Source organism: Phyllostomus discolor, chromosome 3 (genome assembly GCF_004126475.2).
Source record: "Phyllostomus discolor isolate MPI-MPIP mPhyDis1 chromosome 3, mPhyDis1.pri.v3, whole genome shotgun sequence".
Taxonomy (NCBI): Eukaryota; Metazoa; Chordata; class Mammalia; order Chiroptera; family Phyllostomidae; genus Phyllostomus; species Phyllostomus discolor.
In genome coordinates this window covers 114,618,357-114,637,177 of record NC_040905.2, presented here as the reverse complement: position 1 = coordinate 114,637,177, position 18,821 = coordinate 114,618,357, and the positions used below count along the sequence as shown (strand labels likewise).

The window sequence follows — 18,821 nt, the reverse complement described above, 5'->3', positions numbered from 1 at the left end:
TCCTCTTGGCTCCAACCATCAAACATCTCTACTGCCTCTATTAAACCAATTTTTGGGCTAATTCAAGTTGCTTTTCTGTTTGGAGGTGCTACACAAGGGAATCGGAAATAATTGGAGAAACGGGTTGAGCGGGCAGGGGTGGGGGTCAGGCGCTAGTGGCCACTTGGTAAAGTCTCACCCTCCAGTCTACAGGCCCCAGGCCTGGGGACCGGCGGGGTCAGACCTACATCTCCGGCACTGGAAGGAAAGCCTTCCCTGGTTGGGACGGTGCGGCTGGCAGAAAGGTGGTTTCTTATTTTCTCCCCGCCCTGAGATACCGAGTGCTCTCCCAGAGTACCCCACTAATCCACCCAGTCAACACCTCCAAGGCTCGCACGACCACGCAGCCCTTAGTAGGATCTGAACTGTGCTTGAGGTGGCCATCACTTTATAGCCTTGACCCGCCGGGGGCCGTGGGAGACCCGCCAAGACCGGATTTCCGGATGAAATAACTTGGGAGGCCGCTGGACCCGGTCTAGCGCCTGGTCTTAGTCCTCCTCCCGGCCCCACAGCCGCAGCACCACCCGAGCCCCGCCTCGACCCCACTTCATCGTCATCATCCTCAGGCTCCCGGTCCCCAGACCTCTCACTTCCCGGACCCCTCACCCTCGGCCCCCAGGTGCCCTTTCCATAGGCTGCTCTCACCTCTCCAGGACCACAGAGCCGCCGCGCGTTGCCAGGACAACGGCTGCTAGCCGAAAGCGGAAACAGCCGAGGTTAGCGACACAGACGCCGAGGCTCCCCGAAGCTCCACGAGAGGCCGGAAAGAACCGAAAACGATCGGGAACAGTCGTGCGGCTCGGAGGGCTAGATTCCCCCGCGGGTTCCCTCCCGCGGCGAGCTCCACGGTCTCGCGGGATAGTTTTTCCCCATCCCAGCTTGTCCGTAATCAGCAATGCTAGTTTGGAAAAGAGGACCAAGAGGCCTGAGTATGCCGTTGTGCGCAGAGAAGGGAACTGGCGAAATTCCAGGGGTGACGGCGATGCAAAGTCTGTCGGGACCTGCTGCGGTAGTTACAGTTTTCCAACCGCGTCAGTCTGTCAGAGGGTAAAGGGAGGCAGCAGAGACTGTGGGGGAGAAACGGAACGCCATCTTCTTCGAGAGTACTCTCTTGTTAAACTTATTGTGAGGTCTTCTTTACTCAAGACCGTTTCTAGGCTCCGCTTCGTCTGATCTCAAGTAAGAGGTGGTGGTTCAAGAGTATTCTGAGAAAAGGCAATTGATTCGACATACTTCCTTGAAGTTACTAGATAATTGATCGCTTGCGTTCAATGCTTTTGGGGCCATATGGATGGATGTCTTTGGCGAGAAAATGCTAGCCAACGACACGGGTTCATCCCATCCATTAGAAACCAACCTGATTTGGGGGGCAGACTGCATTCCTAAAGGCATTAACAACGTGCGCTCTGACCTTAACGGTCAGGGGTAAACTAACTTTGAAAAACAAAGCAATGTCAGATCATTAAAAAAATAAAGTCACTAGAGCAAAAAGGTTCATTGTTAAACAACTGAAAAAATTTAGAAGAAAATGTAGACACCACCGGATGAGTCGGGATAGGAGCCTACAAGGAAAGTTGTTTTTAAAAACCCCACTTTCATAAATAATTTTTAAGGAATAAATTTGACTTGTAATATTGTGTAAACTTAAAGTATACAGTGATGTTGCTTCGATACATTTATATACTGTAATATGATTGTCCATATAGCTTATTTATCACATTACTAATTGGGGTACATCCATGTCTGTATTCATTATATTGTGCATTTGATCTCTGTGGCTTATTTACTACTCCCTACCAAGTTTGCATCCTTCAACACCATCACTCTTACCCCCCCCCCCCCACACATAAATACTAGAATGAAGGAAAAGGGCCTATAAATGTCCAGCACCATCCATTACGCCCAGTCTTCAAAAGCACATACTCAACCTAAGAAAGCGTGCGTTTAAGCGCCTCAGTTGCACTTCCATACTTTTTCTTTCGCGCCGGATTCAACACTCTTAGCTGAGGCGGTGTTTTCTTCTCACGCATCCGTCATATTGCCCTGACCAATCACAGCCAGGACACTGACACTATTGGCTGTCGATCCACCAACCCGGAGAGACGCACCAACCGCAAAGTCGCGAGGTGGTGTCACAACATTACTCGCATCGTAGACTACCCTCCCGCCCCTACCTAGCGTCTGGGCGTGCAAGCGCGCGCGCCCGCAACTGGCCAATAGGAGAGCTCCTGAAGGGGGCTCCCGCTGAAAATTTCGGACGTGCTCGTCCCCGCGCGCGTTGCCCCTCCCCGTTCCTCGCGCCCGCCTACCGTGTCCCGCCCCGCGCTCCGCCCCTGCGGTCTCAGCCGGCCGCCGTAGCCGGAACTGCTGAGCGCGGCTGGTCGGGTCTCTGGGAGGCTGAGGGGCGGCAGCACTGGCTCCCGCAGCCCAGTCAGCCGTACCCCGGCTGCGGTGGGGACGTGCCGGGGCGAGCGTCACCCAGTGACTGTTTCCAAAGTGGGAGCACCACACCAGCGTCGCAGACTCGGTGCAGCCGGCGCTCCGGGCCCGGGGCTGCCCCGCCCGGCCGGATCTGAGGGCGCCGGGTAGGCCCCCGGGGGCCGGGGAAGCCTGGGTGCTGAGAGCCATTGATGAAAAAGGTAACCAGAGGCTGAAGTCCGAAAGGGGTAGGCCACCTCGACCGGCTGTTGTGGCAAGGCCGAGCTCCCCGGTGGATCGGAACTGCGGGAGAGCGGCCTGCGTCCTTGCAGCTGTGCTTACGCTCGCGGTGCTTTGTCGGAGCTGCTTGGGGAGCGAAAATTGTTGTGTTGACAGCGCGCTTTGTGTGCAGCCAGAAATCGGCCCCAAAAGAGAGTTTTGCTTTTTCCTAACTGAAATGTGACTAACGGCGTCGAGCGGAGATTAGGGTTGAGGTGATTCCACCTCTGCGCACGTTCTGGAAGTAATGTTGGAAGTGTTAGTAAGAGGTATCCATTTTCGTGTTTCCCCTCAACCTTAGAGGAAAATTCTGAAATGTATCGATATCCTTTTAATTCTGAAAAGCCGTATCCTTCTATGTTTAATTCAGTGTCTTAACATTCAATCTGACAAAGGGGCAAATTATTCTGTTGTGGCTGATGAATGCTTTGCCTGAGCCCTGGCTTGACTGTGGGTAGCTTTGGGATGATAGGCCCGTGGGAAGTGGGGTTCTCCACGTTATACACCAGAAAAGGGTTCTTTGATATACATTCAGCTTTCTTAAGTAGAAATGGGTAGGTTGAGACATGAATAGTGAGAAGTTCTTTAAGTTTGGGTGTTTGTCCGGTGTGGTTCTGTTCCTTGGCAGTGTTTTGTCTTGTTTTGTTTTAACTACAGGGAATTCAAATGACATATACAACAGATGAAAACTGGAGATTTTTTTTTTGTGACAGAATACATGAAAACAGTAGTAGGTATTACTCTAAGTTTTACTCATTTGCAAACCTTTCCATGAAAGGTCCTTGCTCGCCCTTGTTACTCTATTTTATTAGCATGAATGCCTTGTGTTCGTTTTCTTTTTAATGGAATGTTAATGATCCTGTCCTCAGTTGTGTTGAGCTGGTCAAACACAGTTTGGGCATAGCATCAACACCTGTTGAGGAATCTAACATTTCTCTTTCTTGTTACATCACGTGTACACATTACTGTTTCTGGGCTTATACTGTGGATAGGTGCCTGATTATCTCCGCTTATTTTTGAGTAGGTCTGCTTCTTGGGCTGCATTTTCAGTCATCACATTTTGTTGTTGACATTTCACACAGTTGTGGGGAACAAAGTTAATGCAAGCATTTTATTAGTGTATACTAAGACTTGTAACACAGTTCTGTTCTACCCATTCTTGCATTTGGACCTGGACGTAACTGGGCTGCCCCTTTCATGGGTGGATCCAACCTGTTCCATGCAACAGGCTCCTTTGTTGCCAAAAAAACAAAACAAAACAAAACCAAAAAACATTTTAATTTCGTAAATCTCCGCTGCGGCACACATCTCCCACCCTGGGAAGCAAGATTCCCAGAAACCCTGAGCTTATTTTTCTTTATGTCTGTTTAAAAATAAGCAGGCAGACAGGCAGCCGCGGGCCACTACGGAGTTCTCTGTGCACGCAGGTGAGCCCGCGCCTCTCCCCTGCCAGGGTGGATCCGGGCCCCTCTCACCGCTCTGGAGCCAACTTTGGGGGCCGGCGTGCGGGGCAGGTGCGCTGGCCAGGTGCCACGCGCCTTTTCGAGGTCGAGAAGGGGTGGAGTCGGGGGGCGAGGGTGCCGAGGCCCGGCCGGCCCAGGCAGCCCAGGGAGCGAGGGTGACGTGCAGGCTGCTCGCCTCGCAGGCCGTGAGCTGCGGCCCTGCTGGGTAGGTGGCTTCGGGCTGCGACGCTGGGACCCAAGAAGCGAACCTCGAATCCTGGGCCCGGGTCCCTTTGGGCCCCGGATCTCTTTCGACCCCGACGGGTTGGGGCGCCTTGCGGGCATGGCCGTCTGGGCGCGGCCCCCGAGCTGCCGCCCGCCTCCCCTGGCGCCTCCGTGTCCTAGGCCACGGGGTCTGGGTAGGGGGTCTAGGCTAGGGTTCGGGGTCCGGGGTGGCTGACTCGGCCGGCTGGCAGCGGGCGGGCCGTGGGAGGACCTGGAACAAACAACGGCGGCCATGTTGAGAGGGAGGCGGGCGGCTAAACTTCGCAGCGGCTTCAGGCTGTGCCTGCCTCACCAGGGCCCCTCTCCTCTCCCGCAGGATGACAGTGAAGTTGGGAGACGGCGGCGGCGGGGAGGAAGGGCTCAAGAGGCTGGGCAAGAGGGCAGCCGATGAGGACGCACTGGAGGGAGAGGGGGCCGGTGGTGGGGACGCGGCCGAAGACAGCGGTGGCACAAAGAGGGACAGCAAGACCCCCCGAGGCGGCGGCCCCCCGGCCCCCGAAGGTGGCCCACAGGCCCCGTCCCCACCGCCCTCCTGCCCCCAGGACCAGCACCACTTCCTACGGTCCAGCGTGAGGCCACAAAGCAAAAGGCTCAGGAAGGACTCGTCAGGCGCCGGGGGGAGCAGCAGCGCCAGCAGCTCTGGGCCTCGCGGAAAAGGTACTGGGGCCCCAGCCCCTTCCCAGGGTGTGCCCTGTGTTCACCTTCGGGCCTCCACTGCAGCTCCATCAGGATCACCCACTCCCGAAATTGTCCCACATTTGGGGTGGCACTATTGGAGGGGACGTGCCCTTTTTCTTCTCCAAACAGGCTGCTTTTTCCTATATTTAAACTATGCTGTAAGAGGCAGTAAGTATCCTTTCTTGGAGCAAGTACAATTGATTCCTGAAGGTTGCCCCCCCGCCCCCAAAGAATCATTGATAATTTAGGCTATTTTGTACAGCACACAATAGTTTGGAAATGGAGAGAGAAAATACCTGTGGTGTCTTTGCCGGATGTCAGATGGTGGAAATACAACAAAAGAATGGGCTTTAGAAACTCATTTGGGGGAAGTTTCTAAACATTAGCTCATTTGGGGGAAGATTGATAAGACACCAAAAATATCCCCCCCGGGGTCTGACTTGGCCTCTTCACATTCTGCTTAAGTATTCTAGGCTCAAAAGTTATTCAGGGCTTCAAGACAAGGTTTCTGTGCCGTGGAAAGTCTCCCTCGTAGGTAGTAAAAACATTTGTGGCCTGATTTAAAAGAACAGCAGCCTGTTTATCATGGTATTCTGGGGTGACTGAGAATATTAGAGCTTTTCTGGGGTCCCTACCAAAATAATAAGAAAACCACGTGTCAATTTTGCTCCTGATATGCTAGTTCTTCATTGTTTTCTGCTTTTATCTGCTTTTGTTTCAGTATTTTGCTTTTCCTTAATTGTACAAATGAATTGCTCTTAACATCTTTTTTGTTTCAGGTCAAAGTTTGTAGCACTTTGGTAAATAGCAAATATAATGTAAGTTTCCAGTGAGTTTTGCATGAAAACACTTGAATTTAGCTCCTTAGGAAATGGTCCTTTAAACTTATTAGATGGTCCCGATAGTTTTAAAAAGAAATAGTTTAGATGCTAACAGAGAACCCATTTTACAGATCTCTGTTAAATGTATGTGATTAAACTTGCCTTTTTCTGTCTCATTCTCAACTGAGGACTGGCTTCTGAAATCATGGCCTTAATCATTTTTTGGTAAAGAATTTTGATGTTAGTGCTTAAGATGTAATTATAAGGTAATTTAGTATATTTCAGAAACTAAAACTTGCCTCATAAATTTATTTTGGATGTGATAGTTGCCGATCGATTAGGAAAATATTGTTTTCCTGGCTTTGTTTTGTAAAAAATAGTTTTTCCATTTCTAGTTACAGGTGTGTCTTAAGTTATCAAGTGTAAGCTCCTGGGGTGCCTTGAGAGTTTGTAGCTTCAGAAGCCCTGAATCTGGAGTTCAGTCAGAATATACAGCCTTGTCACACTAGCCTCCTGACCTTGGTCTACTCACTTGACCTCTTGAATATGCTTTTCCACCAGAGGCATCCTCACCTGTGAAATGAGAAACAGCAGTGACTGCTCACTGCTCCACTCTCTGAAGTATGGCAGCTAAGATGAGATGAGGTGCTGGTGTAGAAGTACTCTCACCTGTAAATGGCTACCTGTGTGTGAGGTGCTAACGCTTGAGTGGTCAGTTACATTTCTGACAGGTAATTAGGGGAAGTTTGCTTTCACTTGCATAGTTGAGTAGGACTAGCTCAGAGGGAAAAGGTTTCCTGGATTAAGCCACCAGTCAGGTCCTTGGTGCTTCTGTGATTAGTTCCTGTCCCCAGTGTGTGGCTTGGAGAAGCAATTGCCTTTCTGTTAGTAAAGTGGAAATGTGTTAGAATTTGTGCTTCTTGCAACTTACGCAGTTTCTTAGCAAAAAATTATTTAAGTAAAATAATAAAGCTGTACTGAAGAGTAGGAAGTGTGTCTCTTTTTCTTCACAATTTCTCAGCCAGCATCAGGCCTTTAGCTCCTCATGACTGTGCTCTGAGTTTGGGCTACCAGGGTCCTTGGGATGCACTTCTTCACACCCGGGACCCCAGAATGTCCCCCTCCTTATGCCTCAGAGCAACCTCTACTCCCTTGACATCTCCATTATCAGTCAGAAAAGAAGGTCATGTGACAGCATGCTCCTAACCTTTGAAAAGCATCCTTAGAGTACCATTTGTCTTACACACTATGGAAATTTCCAATTGGGGTGGTGAGCGTTGATTGGTAAGGAAATGAACACTATAGCAAGTCCTCAAATTCCATTCCTGTTATGGTGATGAGATGCCCTTGGAATATCACTTTTGTTTCTATCAATCAGCCTATGGTAAAATCAGTTTCATTGCATGTCATTTCACTTGAAGTGGCAGAACTTATTAATGATGTTAAGTAAGGACTTCTGTGCTGGCCTTTTTAGTTTTTCTCTTCAGAAAAATATAATTTCTGTTAGGCTTAAGGAATAATCACAGTCCAGTCATTGGAGATTCCTTTGATTACTTACTGTTCTTGCCAGTTTTAGTCTTAAGGGTTGTGAGAATCTTGCAGTGAGTTTGGAAAAGAGTGGAGAAAAAGAAGTCCTCCTCGTTTTATTCCTGTCCACAACTGTGTCTTCTTTCTCTCTAACAACAGACTCTTGTCAACTTAAATAAAAAATAACTTTTTCTAGTATAATTTGAATTCATTTTGAATTGATAAGGGGAAAGTAGCTAAGGTTTAGCACCTATGTGCCAGGCATCATGCATCTCTTACTTTACCATTAAACTTTTTTTAAAGATTTTATTTATTTATTTTTACAGAAGGGAAGGGAAGGAGAAAGAGAGGGAGAAAAACATCAATGTGCCTCTCAAGCACCCCTTACTGGGGACCTGGCCCACAACCCAGGCATGTGCCCTGACTGGGAATCCAACTGGTGACTCTTTGGTTCATAGGCTGGTGTTCAGTCCACTGAGCCACACCAGCCAAGGCTACATTACCATTAAATAGGTACAGAGACTGATGTTTGTTGTTTAAGTAATGCACGTAACCGAAACAGAAGGTAAGCAGCAGATGAGAAACCAGTGGATCTGCCTGATGCAAAAACAAATGTTCCTGCAGCCCTGCCGTGCTGCCCTGAGTGACTGGAGGACACATTTGAGACCGAAACCCAAAATTCACAGATCTGTGAGAGCATGGGCCAGGAGACAGAGCCCCTGATGCCCTTCCCTCCTTGTGAGTTCAATTCTGGGTGAACTAGTGCCTCCTGGTTTCTTTGTCTATAAATGAGGATAGTGTCAGTGCCTGGGTCAGCACAGTAGATACTGTACTAAGGCCCTAAAGGCTGTGCTTAATGGACTTTCAGTGCTTCTCTGGGTGAAATGTGCTTGACTTTGGGGTCTGGGGCTGTAGGCTGAATCTGAGCTGGTGGACAGGCAAGGGGGAGTCCCTGTGGGGAGGAGGTAGGGGGTAGGGGTTGCAGGCATGCTGCCAAGCTGCCATCTTGTCAGGACAGTGGGGCTGAGGTGGTGCCTATGATGGGATAGAGCCAGACCCTTGTTTTCATTGTGTCCTGTGTCCTCTCCCCCCTACCCCCGAACTCGCCTTTCACTCGTCATGGGAGTTAGTCACAAAACACACCGTCTCCACAATTGGGCCGTGTTGGCTGACTTTACTGTGCTTCCGCTTAAGAATTAGTAAATCACTGTACTTACATTTTGCATAATCTTGGACTGCCTGCAGCTTCTATGTGTTTTTAAAAGCTGTCTTATGAAGTATCTCACCCTTATTTGGTCAACTTTAGAGAGACTGAAATCATGAGAAAGAGGTTTGAACCAGCAGTCAGGACAGTCGGCTTCTGTCCCCGAGCTGCTGAATGGCTGGTTCAGCTGTGGGGCAAAGGAAGAGTTGCTCAATGTGCCCGAACCTTAGGTTCCTTACTTGCAAAATGTGTCTGGTGAGGTAGTGGCTTAAAGTTCTGTTCACCTTAACACTCAGGGATGAAGAAGTCCATTGTGCAGAATGGATTTGGGTCCTGTGTGTCTTCTCAGGGGAGTGTTGTGGGAGGTAGATTGCCTGAAATGAAAATAGTTCTGTATCTGGTGGGCTCTGCTTATTAGCCTTGCCTTTCAGAGAGCACCGGGCAGGGTATGGCCAGCGTGCATACTCCTCCCTCCAGGTGCGGGACTACCTGAGTGCCTGGTGCCGCTCCACCTTTTGTCTGTACTGCCTTCGCTCTCATTGTCCCTTCACCAAGGCACTGGGGTCGACCCGGGCAGCTGGATAGAGTACAGCTGTGCTTACTGCAAAGTCCCTGCCCTCCATACTTGTCTGGGGGAGGAGGATACATCAGACGGTCACCACAGCACTGTGGTTCTTCCTGGTTCAATTCAGTAGATGACATTTAATAAAGTCAAGTGCAGTAATGACTGCATGGAGCCACCATGGCCACCTAGGCTGGAATGTCAGGCCGTGTTGAAAGGCATCAGGCCTCATTGGAAAAAGAGGAGAACGGGGAGGCTGACTCTGACTCTGTCCAGTGCACAGTGGCACACCCCATGTGACGGCTGCACACAACGGAACACACCGTAACCCTTCCAATGGTCCTACTGTGTGACATACACCCCCTGCGCACAAAAGACCTGTGTGTGGCCCAGGCCACTTCAAAGATGGGTCATGATGGAACTATGCAGAACACAGGAAAAGTTTAAACCAGAGGTTGTTGGTAAATTAATAAGTTACACAGATTGCATTTGCTTCATGTAAAGGATATGGATAGATAGTATAGATGAGTAGACGAAGTAACACTTGAATATTGGTTTGAGCTAAATTTTCCTTTGACTTTTTATGTCAAGCCAAAACCATAATGACTTTTAATGTCAAACTAATGTCATTTCTGTGGTGTCTGGCTGTCTTTGGAATTATCTTTTGCCAACCAAATATACTTTATAGAGTTTTCATTTTATGTGGTACAGTTGTGTCTTTTTTAGATTATATGCAGGTACAAAGATAACAGGAATGATTTCAGATAGTAGAGTCACAAATGTAAAAATTAGCTGTGTGCATAGAAGAGGGTGGTGCACAGAAGCATTTTTTCATGTTAAGTAACTGAAGTGTTCTTAGCACTGGAGAACAGTGAGAAATGCTACATAAAAAAAGAGAGAGAAGATATTCCCAAGTATTTGTAATTTGGGTGGGATATCAAGAATTACCTACAGAAGGCCATTCGAAGTCTTTACAGTATTTGAAGAAGAGGACATACGTTCTAATAGAAACAGTGGGGTTTCCGTTGTATTTTTCTCAAATGTTTGTGGGCAGAGGGGGGACAGTCTTGGATAGAGGCCAGCCCTGGTTGTAGTGTTGAGGATGACGAGCCTTGGAGGGTGCCAAGGATTGGAGATGCTGTGGAGACACCCCAGATGCAGAGGTGACTGGGCCATGTTCTGGGACCAGCAGGTTCCAGGTTATCTTCAGGTCACAGAAGAGGATGTCACAGAGGCTGGGAACCCTGGAGAGGGCCTCTGACCTCCTGACTGGAGCATCTGCACTGGCTCTCAGAGACTGCGTGTCAAGCATTTGGGAAGAGTCCTCTTCATTGAACACTTGCATGTGGAGTAGCTTTCTGAAGACAGATGGGATAGTGTGGTGTGAGTGACAACAGGAGCCGCCCATAGGACGGCGTTGACATTCACCTGTTTAGGTGACAGTCTTAGTGGAGACTGGCTGGTACGTTTTTCTCTGTGTGGCCCAGTAGAGAGGGTGTCCCCTCAATCACATCTGGGTTCTAAAAGCAAAGGTGGCCGTTCCAGCCTCTGACACGAATGACACGTATTATGAGAAGCTCAGAAGCACCTGTGGGAGATCTTAGCGATTTTGTCTCCTGTCTTGACCACGGTGTTTTGTGACCTGAGGAGGATTTATGGGGACAGAGCACTCGGCCTCTGAAGGGTTCCTGCCTTCTCACACCATGGATGCAGGTGATAGGAAGCATTCCTGTGCCAGGGTGGGAGGCAGAATTCTTAGAGACACACATCCATTAGCTGAACTTGAACCGTCTTCTAGCTGAGAATGGCTCATGTGTCTTCTCGTCCCAGGACATTATGGAATACCTTGCATTTGGTGTGTCTGTTCCTATCAGGTTTTTAATGTTCCGAACCCTTGGAAGGAAGTTCACCAAATTTCAAGGGAAAGCTCAGGACAACAAGTCATTGTATGATGTGACTGATTGTCCTCACATCTTGTGTCTTACCCAAGGTAAGTCACACAGTTCTGGTTTTAGAGATAAACATCCCCTGCATACCTGACTCGTGCCATCTACTTGCTGTGTGCCTTTGGTAAATCATTGAACCTCTTGGCTTCCTTATCTGTCATAGACTGAGGGTTGGATGTTGAGGTCAAGTTTCCTCTACCCTAAAACCTTCTGATTCCTGTAGCTCTGTATGTGATAAAAATACTGAAGTGGCTGTGACACTGGCAGCAGCCACCCTGCTGTTGTGTGGCCCCTGAGAGAAATGCTCAAGTGTGGAATAAGAGGCTTGCTTCCTGCTGCCTGGTGACCTCGGAGCTCTCGTGCTTTAGAACCTCAGTTTTCCCATTTCTGAAATGTGGATAACAGCTACACACTATAAGGACAAAACGGAGCAGTGCTTGAACGTGCTTGACAGGTGCTGTGGAAATCCAAGTTCTCTCACCTCCGGGCCGCTGGGGAAGCCGTTCCACCAGTGCCTCCACTTATTCAGTGAAAGATGGGTACAATTTTCTCTTCGGGCAGTGTGAGGGAGCATGGGTCATGGCATTCCAGGCCAGCGCAGTGGTACATGAGGGGGAAGCACGCAGTCTGGTGTATCTGGGGCTGACGTGGACAGACAGGCAGCCAGGGAAGGCAGACAGGACACATGGCTGCGTTCCTCCAATGCAAGTTCTGGACAGTGGGCTGCACCTGGAGTTGGTGATTTGGGAGACAGGAGGGGAGGCCATTAAGATTGTTACTCGGTGGTGGCACAGAACTGGTCTGGGAAAATGGCAGTGGGAAAGGGAAGAAGCCAGTTGGCACCTGGACAGCTGGAGGATTATGGCACTGAAGTGAGTTGAGAGGGAAGTGTGAGTTCCGTTTTGGAGGCACTGGGTCCCAGGGGACTGGGGCGGGTGAGGGGCACAGCAAGCACAGAAGAGGCCCCTGCTCTGTGCTCTGTTGGTTCCTGAGCTCTCATTGAGCATCTGCTCTGTGTGAGGCCTGGTGCCAACCTTGGGCATGGGAAAGTAAGACACTGTTCTTACTTTCAAAGAGCTCACTGTGGGGCATCCTATTCTTGCATCGTACTTCCCTTCAGGCTTCTTGGATACTCACTTCTCATGTGGACTCTTGCTAACCCTCTTTGTTGCCTCAGACATGTTGCTGCAGATGGAGGGTTAACTTCAGCCCCTTTACCTTTTGCTGGGTTTCTCACACTCACTCCCATCGCTGGGGAAAGCCCTCACACCTACCCTATCTTGTTCAAATTGTCTTCTCTTTCCACTTCTTGCCTGTCTACCTCTGTTCTTCTCTCTTGCTTCTCTCTCCTACGTTCAGTCATTACCATTTTCATTTGAATTTTTCTGTCCCGATGGAATCCTCTCCTGGGTGGGCACCATCATGTTCTTCCAGCATCTCTGATCCTACTTCCTGATTTTAGTGCTTGAGCTGGAGTCCCGGACTGAGCCTGAGGTCAAGTAATGAAGCCTCTTTCTCCTCTGAAGTGTTGGGAATGAACCAGATGCCACAGTTCTCTTTCTGTCTGGAAGCTTTGTGATTTTACTTTACTTTTATAAGGCATTGCAAGGGCTCGAATGATGGGTACTGAATGTTTGAAAGAGTCACTTGAGGGTGATTTGCTTTCTTTTTTGAATGTTCACATTGCTTTATTTTCTTCTACTGAGGATGTATCGTTTGGCACCATCAGAAGGAAGGGCTGAACATCTGCATATGACCTCTGGCTTGTGAGAGTGGCGGGCTGTTCTGAGCCTGGTGCTGCTCTGAGGTTTGCTGCCTCGTGCATCTCAGCAGAGCTGCTTTGACTGTTATACCTTCTGTTACATCCACGGTTTTGGTTTATCCTGCTTTCTACCCCTGAGGTCCTTTCCAGCTCTGAAATGCTTCCATTTTGTTTTCCTTCACCATTCATTCCTTTTCTTGGGTCACCAGTACTGTGACCTGATGAAATCTCACAAAAGCTAGCAAAATAGCTTTAGAATTTTCAAAAATGCATGTCCCTTACTTGCAAGTACATGTAATGGCAGCATGGGCAGGCAAAGGTAAACCAGAGCTATGTCCATAGGACTGGTTAATGAATTGCTGATATTTCAGAAAGAGTTTTAATGAGTGTTTTGCCCTGCCCGATGTAGCTCAGTGGATTGAGCGTTGTCCCTCAAGCCTAAAGGTTGCCGGTTTGATTCTCAGTCAGGGCACATGCCTGGGTTTTGGACCAGGTACCCCGTTGGGTGCATGCAAGAGGCAACCAGTGGGTGTTTCTCTCCCTCTCTTTCTCCTTCCATTCCTCATTCTCTAAAGATAAATAAATAAAATCTTTTAGAGAAAGAGTTTAGTGAGTATTTCATTAGAAGTGAAAAATGACTCTGAAATTCTTTGTTGTAGGTGGTGCAGAGGTGGACAGGCATCCCTTCCTGAAATGATTAAATGTGAGGGATTGTGGGCTTCAAGTCAACCAGAACTTCTTGTATTTAAGAGTGGTATTTTAAATACATCTCAGACCTACTAGAAGTGGAATGAAACCAATTTTTCCCTGGAAATGTGTTCTAAAGTTGCCATACCTGTTGAAAACATCATGTGAAGTGCCAGGTTCATTAATTAGGTCATGTTTCAGGTTTGGTTTGGCCAGGAATGGACAACGTGAGATTATGTGTCTAGTCCTTACTTAGCCCACTCTGTAGCATGGAGAGTCCATGGATTAAGTTCGTATTATAAGTACATGTGGGATGGGAAGGGACAGCTGGAAAGAAGGCTGGGATGTGGAATGTTTTAGCTTGATTATCTTCTTTTCTCTAACTGGTTGGGGCAGTGAATGCCAAACATTCAAATATAGCTCTGGCTGTGACACTTTTTGCAATGAAAGAAATGTTCTGTGCTGTCCAGCACAGCAGCCACTAGCCACACGTGGATGCCAATGACTAGACATGTGGTCAGTGTGACTAAGGAATTGAGATTTTGTTTTATTTAATTTTAATTAATCTTTAAATTTAAATGTCCTCATGTGGCCCTGGCTGGTGTGGGTCAGTTGGTTGGAGTGTTATCTTGTGAAATGAAAGGTCACAAGTTTGATTCCCTGTCAGGGAACATGCCTGGGTTGAGAGTTCATCCACAGTAGGGCTGTGAGGAAAGGCAGCTGACCGATGTTTTTGTCCCTCTCTTGCTCCTTCCCTTTTCTAAGATCAGTGGGCATGTTTTTAGGTGAGGATAAGTAAGTAAGTAAGTAAGTAAATAGCCTCATGTTGTTAGTGGTTGTCAAATTGGACTGTATAACTCTGATAAACCAGCGATTTCTGGTATCTACTCACGTTACTTTAGGGCAGTAATTTTTTTCAACCAGTGCACTGCAAGAATTTTTAAAACGTGCAATACCTGACTATTTAGTCAGGGGCACTGAATTCTTTTCCCTTAGATTGTCAAATTAAAAAATGACAACAGCCAACTCAACAATAGCTGTCCTTTGTGAAAGAACCAAAATTGAACCTATTTTTTTTTTTAATCAAGTTGGCAAAAGAATATTTTTTTTTGCATGCCGCAGCATTTTAGAAATTAGTTTATGTGTGCCCTCAGATGACAAAGGTTGAAAATCACTGCTTTAGGAAGTCAGCCCATCATGAAACTGATACGTGTTTTTGCACAAAAGAATCAAACCATTCCATATAGTTGAATAATTCAGCATGTATAAAAAAACACATACTGCTTTCTGAAAGCTGATGGGATGAACTGTTTTCAAATGCTCCCTATTTTGACATAATAACAGACTCATGGTACACGCTTTGAAAAGTGTAACAGTGGAAAGTGACTGTTTCCCACTGTTCCCCAGGCAGCCTTGGCACCAGTGTCTTGTGTTTTTTCCAGGAATAGTCTTTGAAAGTGTACATGGATCGACAGGTTTTAATTTTTTTCTTTCTTTTTTTAAATTGATTTTAGAGAGAGAGAAACATCGATTTGTTGTTCCACTTATATATTCATTGGTTGATTCTCATGTCCCCTGACTGGGGATCAAACCTGCAACCTTGGCATATCAGGACACTCTAATCATCTGAGTCACCCGGCTAGGGCCTCATTTCTTTTATTTTTGGTGAAATGGCTTGTTTTTTTTTTCATTTATCCTTTGGAGGTAGACCCCTATGGAGGGAGTGAGGGAAATGTGGCCCCGGTCTGCACAGAGCTGCCCAGGGAGGGCCCACCAGATTAACCAAGAAGCGAGTCTCAATGGAAAGCTTTTGATTATCATATTGGAAGAACATCTTAACAATAATCTGCATTTGTTTGGCTTTTGCTTTGTAAAGCACTTTCATTTTTATGATCTTATTTTTCCCTGGTTCAGAGTTTGAAGTTTTCTCCCCATTTGATAGCCCTGCAGTTCTGTGCAAAGAGAATGCTGGTTATCACAGGGATACCCTGGGAGTCCTCATTTCCTCTGAGAGGCAGGCACTAGACAGGTGGGAGCGTTTGGTGAGGTTATAAACATTTTTTTATCTGTGACCTTTAACTCTTGTTTATTGCCTTAATTGTCCCCTGAGTGCAGAGTCCTTGGTTTACAGCATGGCGTAGAAGCCCTGTATTATACTTGATAGTGCTTTCCCCTTCAGCGTGGTTTTTAAGGTCTCATCTTGAGATTAGGAACTGATTGATGCTTTAAAAGCATTTGCGAGGTTGTAAGGTCACTCTCTGAATACCAGATTTTGCTGGTGGAAATTGATAAAGAAGGAATTTGAAGACTTTTTTGGGGGGGGTTTCAAATCATCTTTAATTGAAATACAGGGTCTGGCAGAAGTAACACCCGCTTGGGTGTGGTTGGTAGGGTTTTAATATGGGTGTAATAATTTATAGTTCTAATTTGAACATTTCACCTAAAATGTCATGGAATGCTTGAATGTGATACTGTTATATTACAGAACTACATATTTGTGATTTTGCGATAAAAGGTTTTATAATAAAAAGGGGGCATTATTTGTGCTGGACCTTGTTTTGTTTTTGTTTGTTTGTTTTACCATAACCACCCAGGCATTCCACTGCACCACTGTCGATATCATCTGTGATGTCTTGAGAGTGGTGGCCACCCACACTGGGCAGTCCCCAAGATCTCTTTCATGGTCCAGAGTGTTCTCTAGCCGAAGAAGATCTGTACTGCGTCTGTCAGGCAATGTGGACAGCCTTATCGAAAGCGATATTTCTGCTGTATTGATATGTGTGTTTGTTTTGTTTTATTTTTTGCTTCTTTCTGTCTCGTGGCAGTTCTTTGAGGGTTTTGATGGTCAGGGCAGAGGCAGAAGGTACTACCTCAATCTGGACCTGTCTGTTCTGAATGGTCAGTTTCACTGGAACTCTCAGACCCTTTCAGTCACCTGTTCCTTTGATGACATCGTCACAACCATTTTTGGAGACAGACTCAGGGGCTAGGGCAGACCTGGCACTGACTTCCCCACTTGTGTGCCTCAGCTGTACAACTTTGATCTCGTTGGGGTCGGACTTCGGCAGTATGGTGGCGATGTTTGATGTTGGGTGAAGCCAGATTCTGGATAACTGAAGAAAGTTACACCTAGGCCCCTTCCAAGCTGAAACCTGGAAAAGAGAAGTTTTAAGACTTTTTATAGATTCTTAGGCATCAAGTGATTCATATTCTAAAGTATTTATTATATCTCAAAGAAGGCACTGTTTTTTATACCCATTTAAATGTTTTCTTGAGTTTGAAATTTCAGTTTGTTTATTTGAAAAGATAAGAATTATTTCAGCCAAACCCTCATTTGAAAAGATACTGTGAAATGTGATGCTTGGTTTTGGTCCGAAGAGAGGAAAGAGCTGTATACCTCTATCATGGACATTATCATTGTGCTTTTTAAATGATTCCACATAAATGTTTTTTCTCCTTTTTTTCACTGTAAAAACATTTGAAAGAGTACAAGGTCAGGCAGGATGATGTCATTACTGAGCAGCCCCACCGGGCACACAGTAGCTCCCATGTGCTCTCCCACTTACAGCCTCTGCAGTCGAGGGGTGTGCAGTGGGGCCTTCCCGAGCTTCTCCATCTTTCTGGAACAGATAACTATACAGTACTTTCTCTCAAAGGAGCTGATGGTGGCGGATCATCATCTGGAAATGGGTCTGGCGTTGCCCCTGCTGCTCCTGCAGGGGCCTCTCGCTCCTCCTCCCGGAACCTAGGATCTTCTGGCGGTGAGAAGGAAGAAGGCAAAAAGGTCCGTCGGCAGTGGGAGTCGTGGAGCACCGAGGACAAGAACACTTTTTTTGAGGGACTGTATGAGGTGAGTGAGGTACGGGGCCAGAAGAGGCCATGCAAACTCTTAACCTCTAATCACTTGTACTTCCAGTTCTCCTTTGCCTTTTTCACTGCATAGTTACTAGATCTATTAAGTCAGCAGTTCTAATGGAGGTTACAAATAATGACTGTGGCAAGTGTGGGTCCCCAGGGCTGAGACCTCACCCTCTGACCACGTCCTTTTATCACCTCATTGTGACTTAAAAGCTGGTACTGCCCTGGCCAGTTGGCTCAGTTGGTGGGAGCATCGTCCTGTACACCAAAAGGTTGAGGGTTCAGTTGTGCATCAGGGCACATAACTAGGTTGCGGGTTCAATCCCTGGTTGGGGCATGTATGGGAGGCAACTGGTTGATGTTTCTCTCAAAATCAATAAGCGTGTTCTTGGGTAAAGATTAATATAAATAAGTAAATAAAAGCTGTTACTAGAGAGGTGACCATTTGGAAGCATCTTTTATATTTTTAGTTTTTCAGATTCTACCCATTGTCTCTCAAACATACTCTTTTTTAAAATTTTTTATTTTATTTTTTAAATTTTATTTGTTTATTTTTAGAGAGGGAAAGGGAAGGAGAAAGAGAGGGAGAGAAACATCAGTGTGTGGTTGCCTCTCATTCATCCCCCATTGGGGACCTGGCCCACAACCCAGGCATGTGCCCTGACTGGGAATCAAGCCGACAACCTTTTGGTTTTCAGGCCCACGCTCAATCCACTGAGCTACACCAGCCAGGGCTCCTTTTTTTTTTTTTTTTTTTTTTTTTATTGATTTTATGAGAGAGATGGGAGGAGGGGGGGAAACATTGATGTATTGTTCCACTTCTTTATGCATTCTTTGGATGATTCTTGTATGTGCCTTGACCAGGGATCAAACCCGCAGCCTTGGTGTATCAGGACAATGCTCTAACCAGCTACGCTACCCAGCCAGGTCCCAGCCAGGTCAAACATGTCCTTGGCTGAAGAGTGATACCCTTCTCTCTAGGCCTTGCAGCTGAATGGGCCCATCAGGAGGGGGTGTCTCCTGAGGGGGAGGGGCGTGGGGACACTTGCCACATCAGTGAGAGCAGCCAGCTCCGCCCTGAGAGACATTACAGCTGAACTGGGACAAACTAGAAAGTCCTAAAAAATAGAGAAAAGCTGCTCCCTGATCCCACAGCTCAAAAGAAGTGGCCATGCTGCATGCCAGCCTTTTTTCACTTTCATATTTTATTTTCGTTTTTGTTTTTGTTTTCAAATCTTTGTAATTATAGTAAGTGTGCTGTTTGTATTGTCACATGCATTTTTTACATGTATAATTCTTTTGTTCAGTATTTT

The 18,821-nt window shown here is 47.0% G+C and overlaps 2 protein-coding genes across 4 annotated transcripts in view; one reads left to right on the top strand and one right to left on the bottom strand.

Annotated features, from left to right (window-relative positions):
• IFT140 (intraflagellar transport 140) overlaps positions 1–2,215 on the bottom strand; it is a 102,000-nt gene extending 99,785 nt beyond the window's left edge. Inside the window, exon 1 of one of the 2 annotated variants that reach the window (XM_036021056.1) lies at positions 685–2,215. The gene's annotated coding sequence lies outside the window, so the exon portion shown is untranslated. The remainder of the gene's footprint in view (positions 1–684) is intronic. The other variant, XM_036021057.1, reaches the window with a different exon arrangement.
• Positions 2,216–2,357: 142 nt separating this feature from the next.
• Positions 2,358–18,821, top strand: part of CRAMP1 (cramped chromatin regulator homolog 1) — a 65,013-nt gene continuing 48,549 nt past the window's right edge. The window contains exons 1-3 of one of the 2 annotated variants that reach the window (XM_028507676.1): positions 2,358–2,678; positions 4,780–5,120; positions 17,307–17,500. In XM_028507676.1, the coding sequence (XP_028363477.1) occupies positions 4,781–5,120; positions 17,307–17,500 (534 nt within the window). In that variant the 5' untranslated portion in view covers positions 2,358–2,678; position 4,780. Of the gene's footprint in view, positions 2,679–4,305; positions 4,405–4,779; positions 5,121–17,306; positions 17,501–18,821 lie in introns of those variants that run through there. The other variant, XM_036021070.1, reaches the window with a different exon arrangement.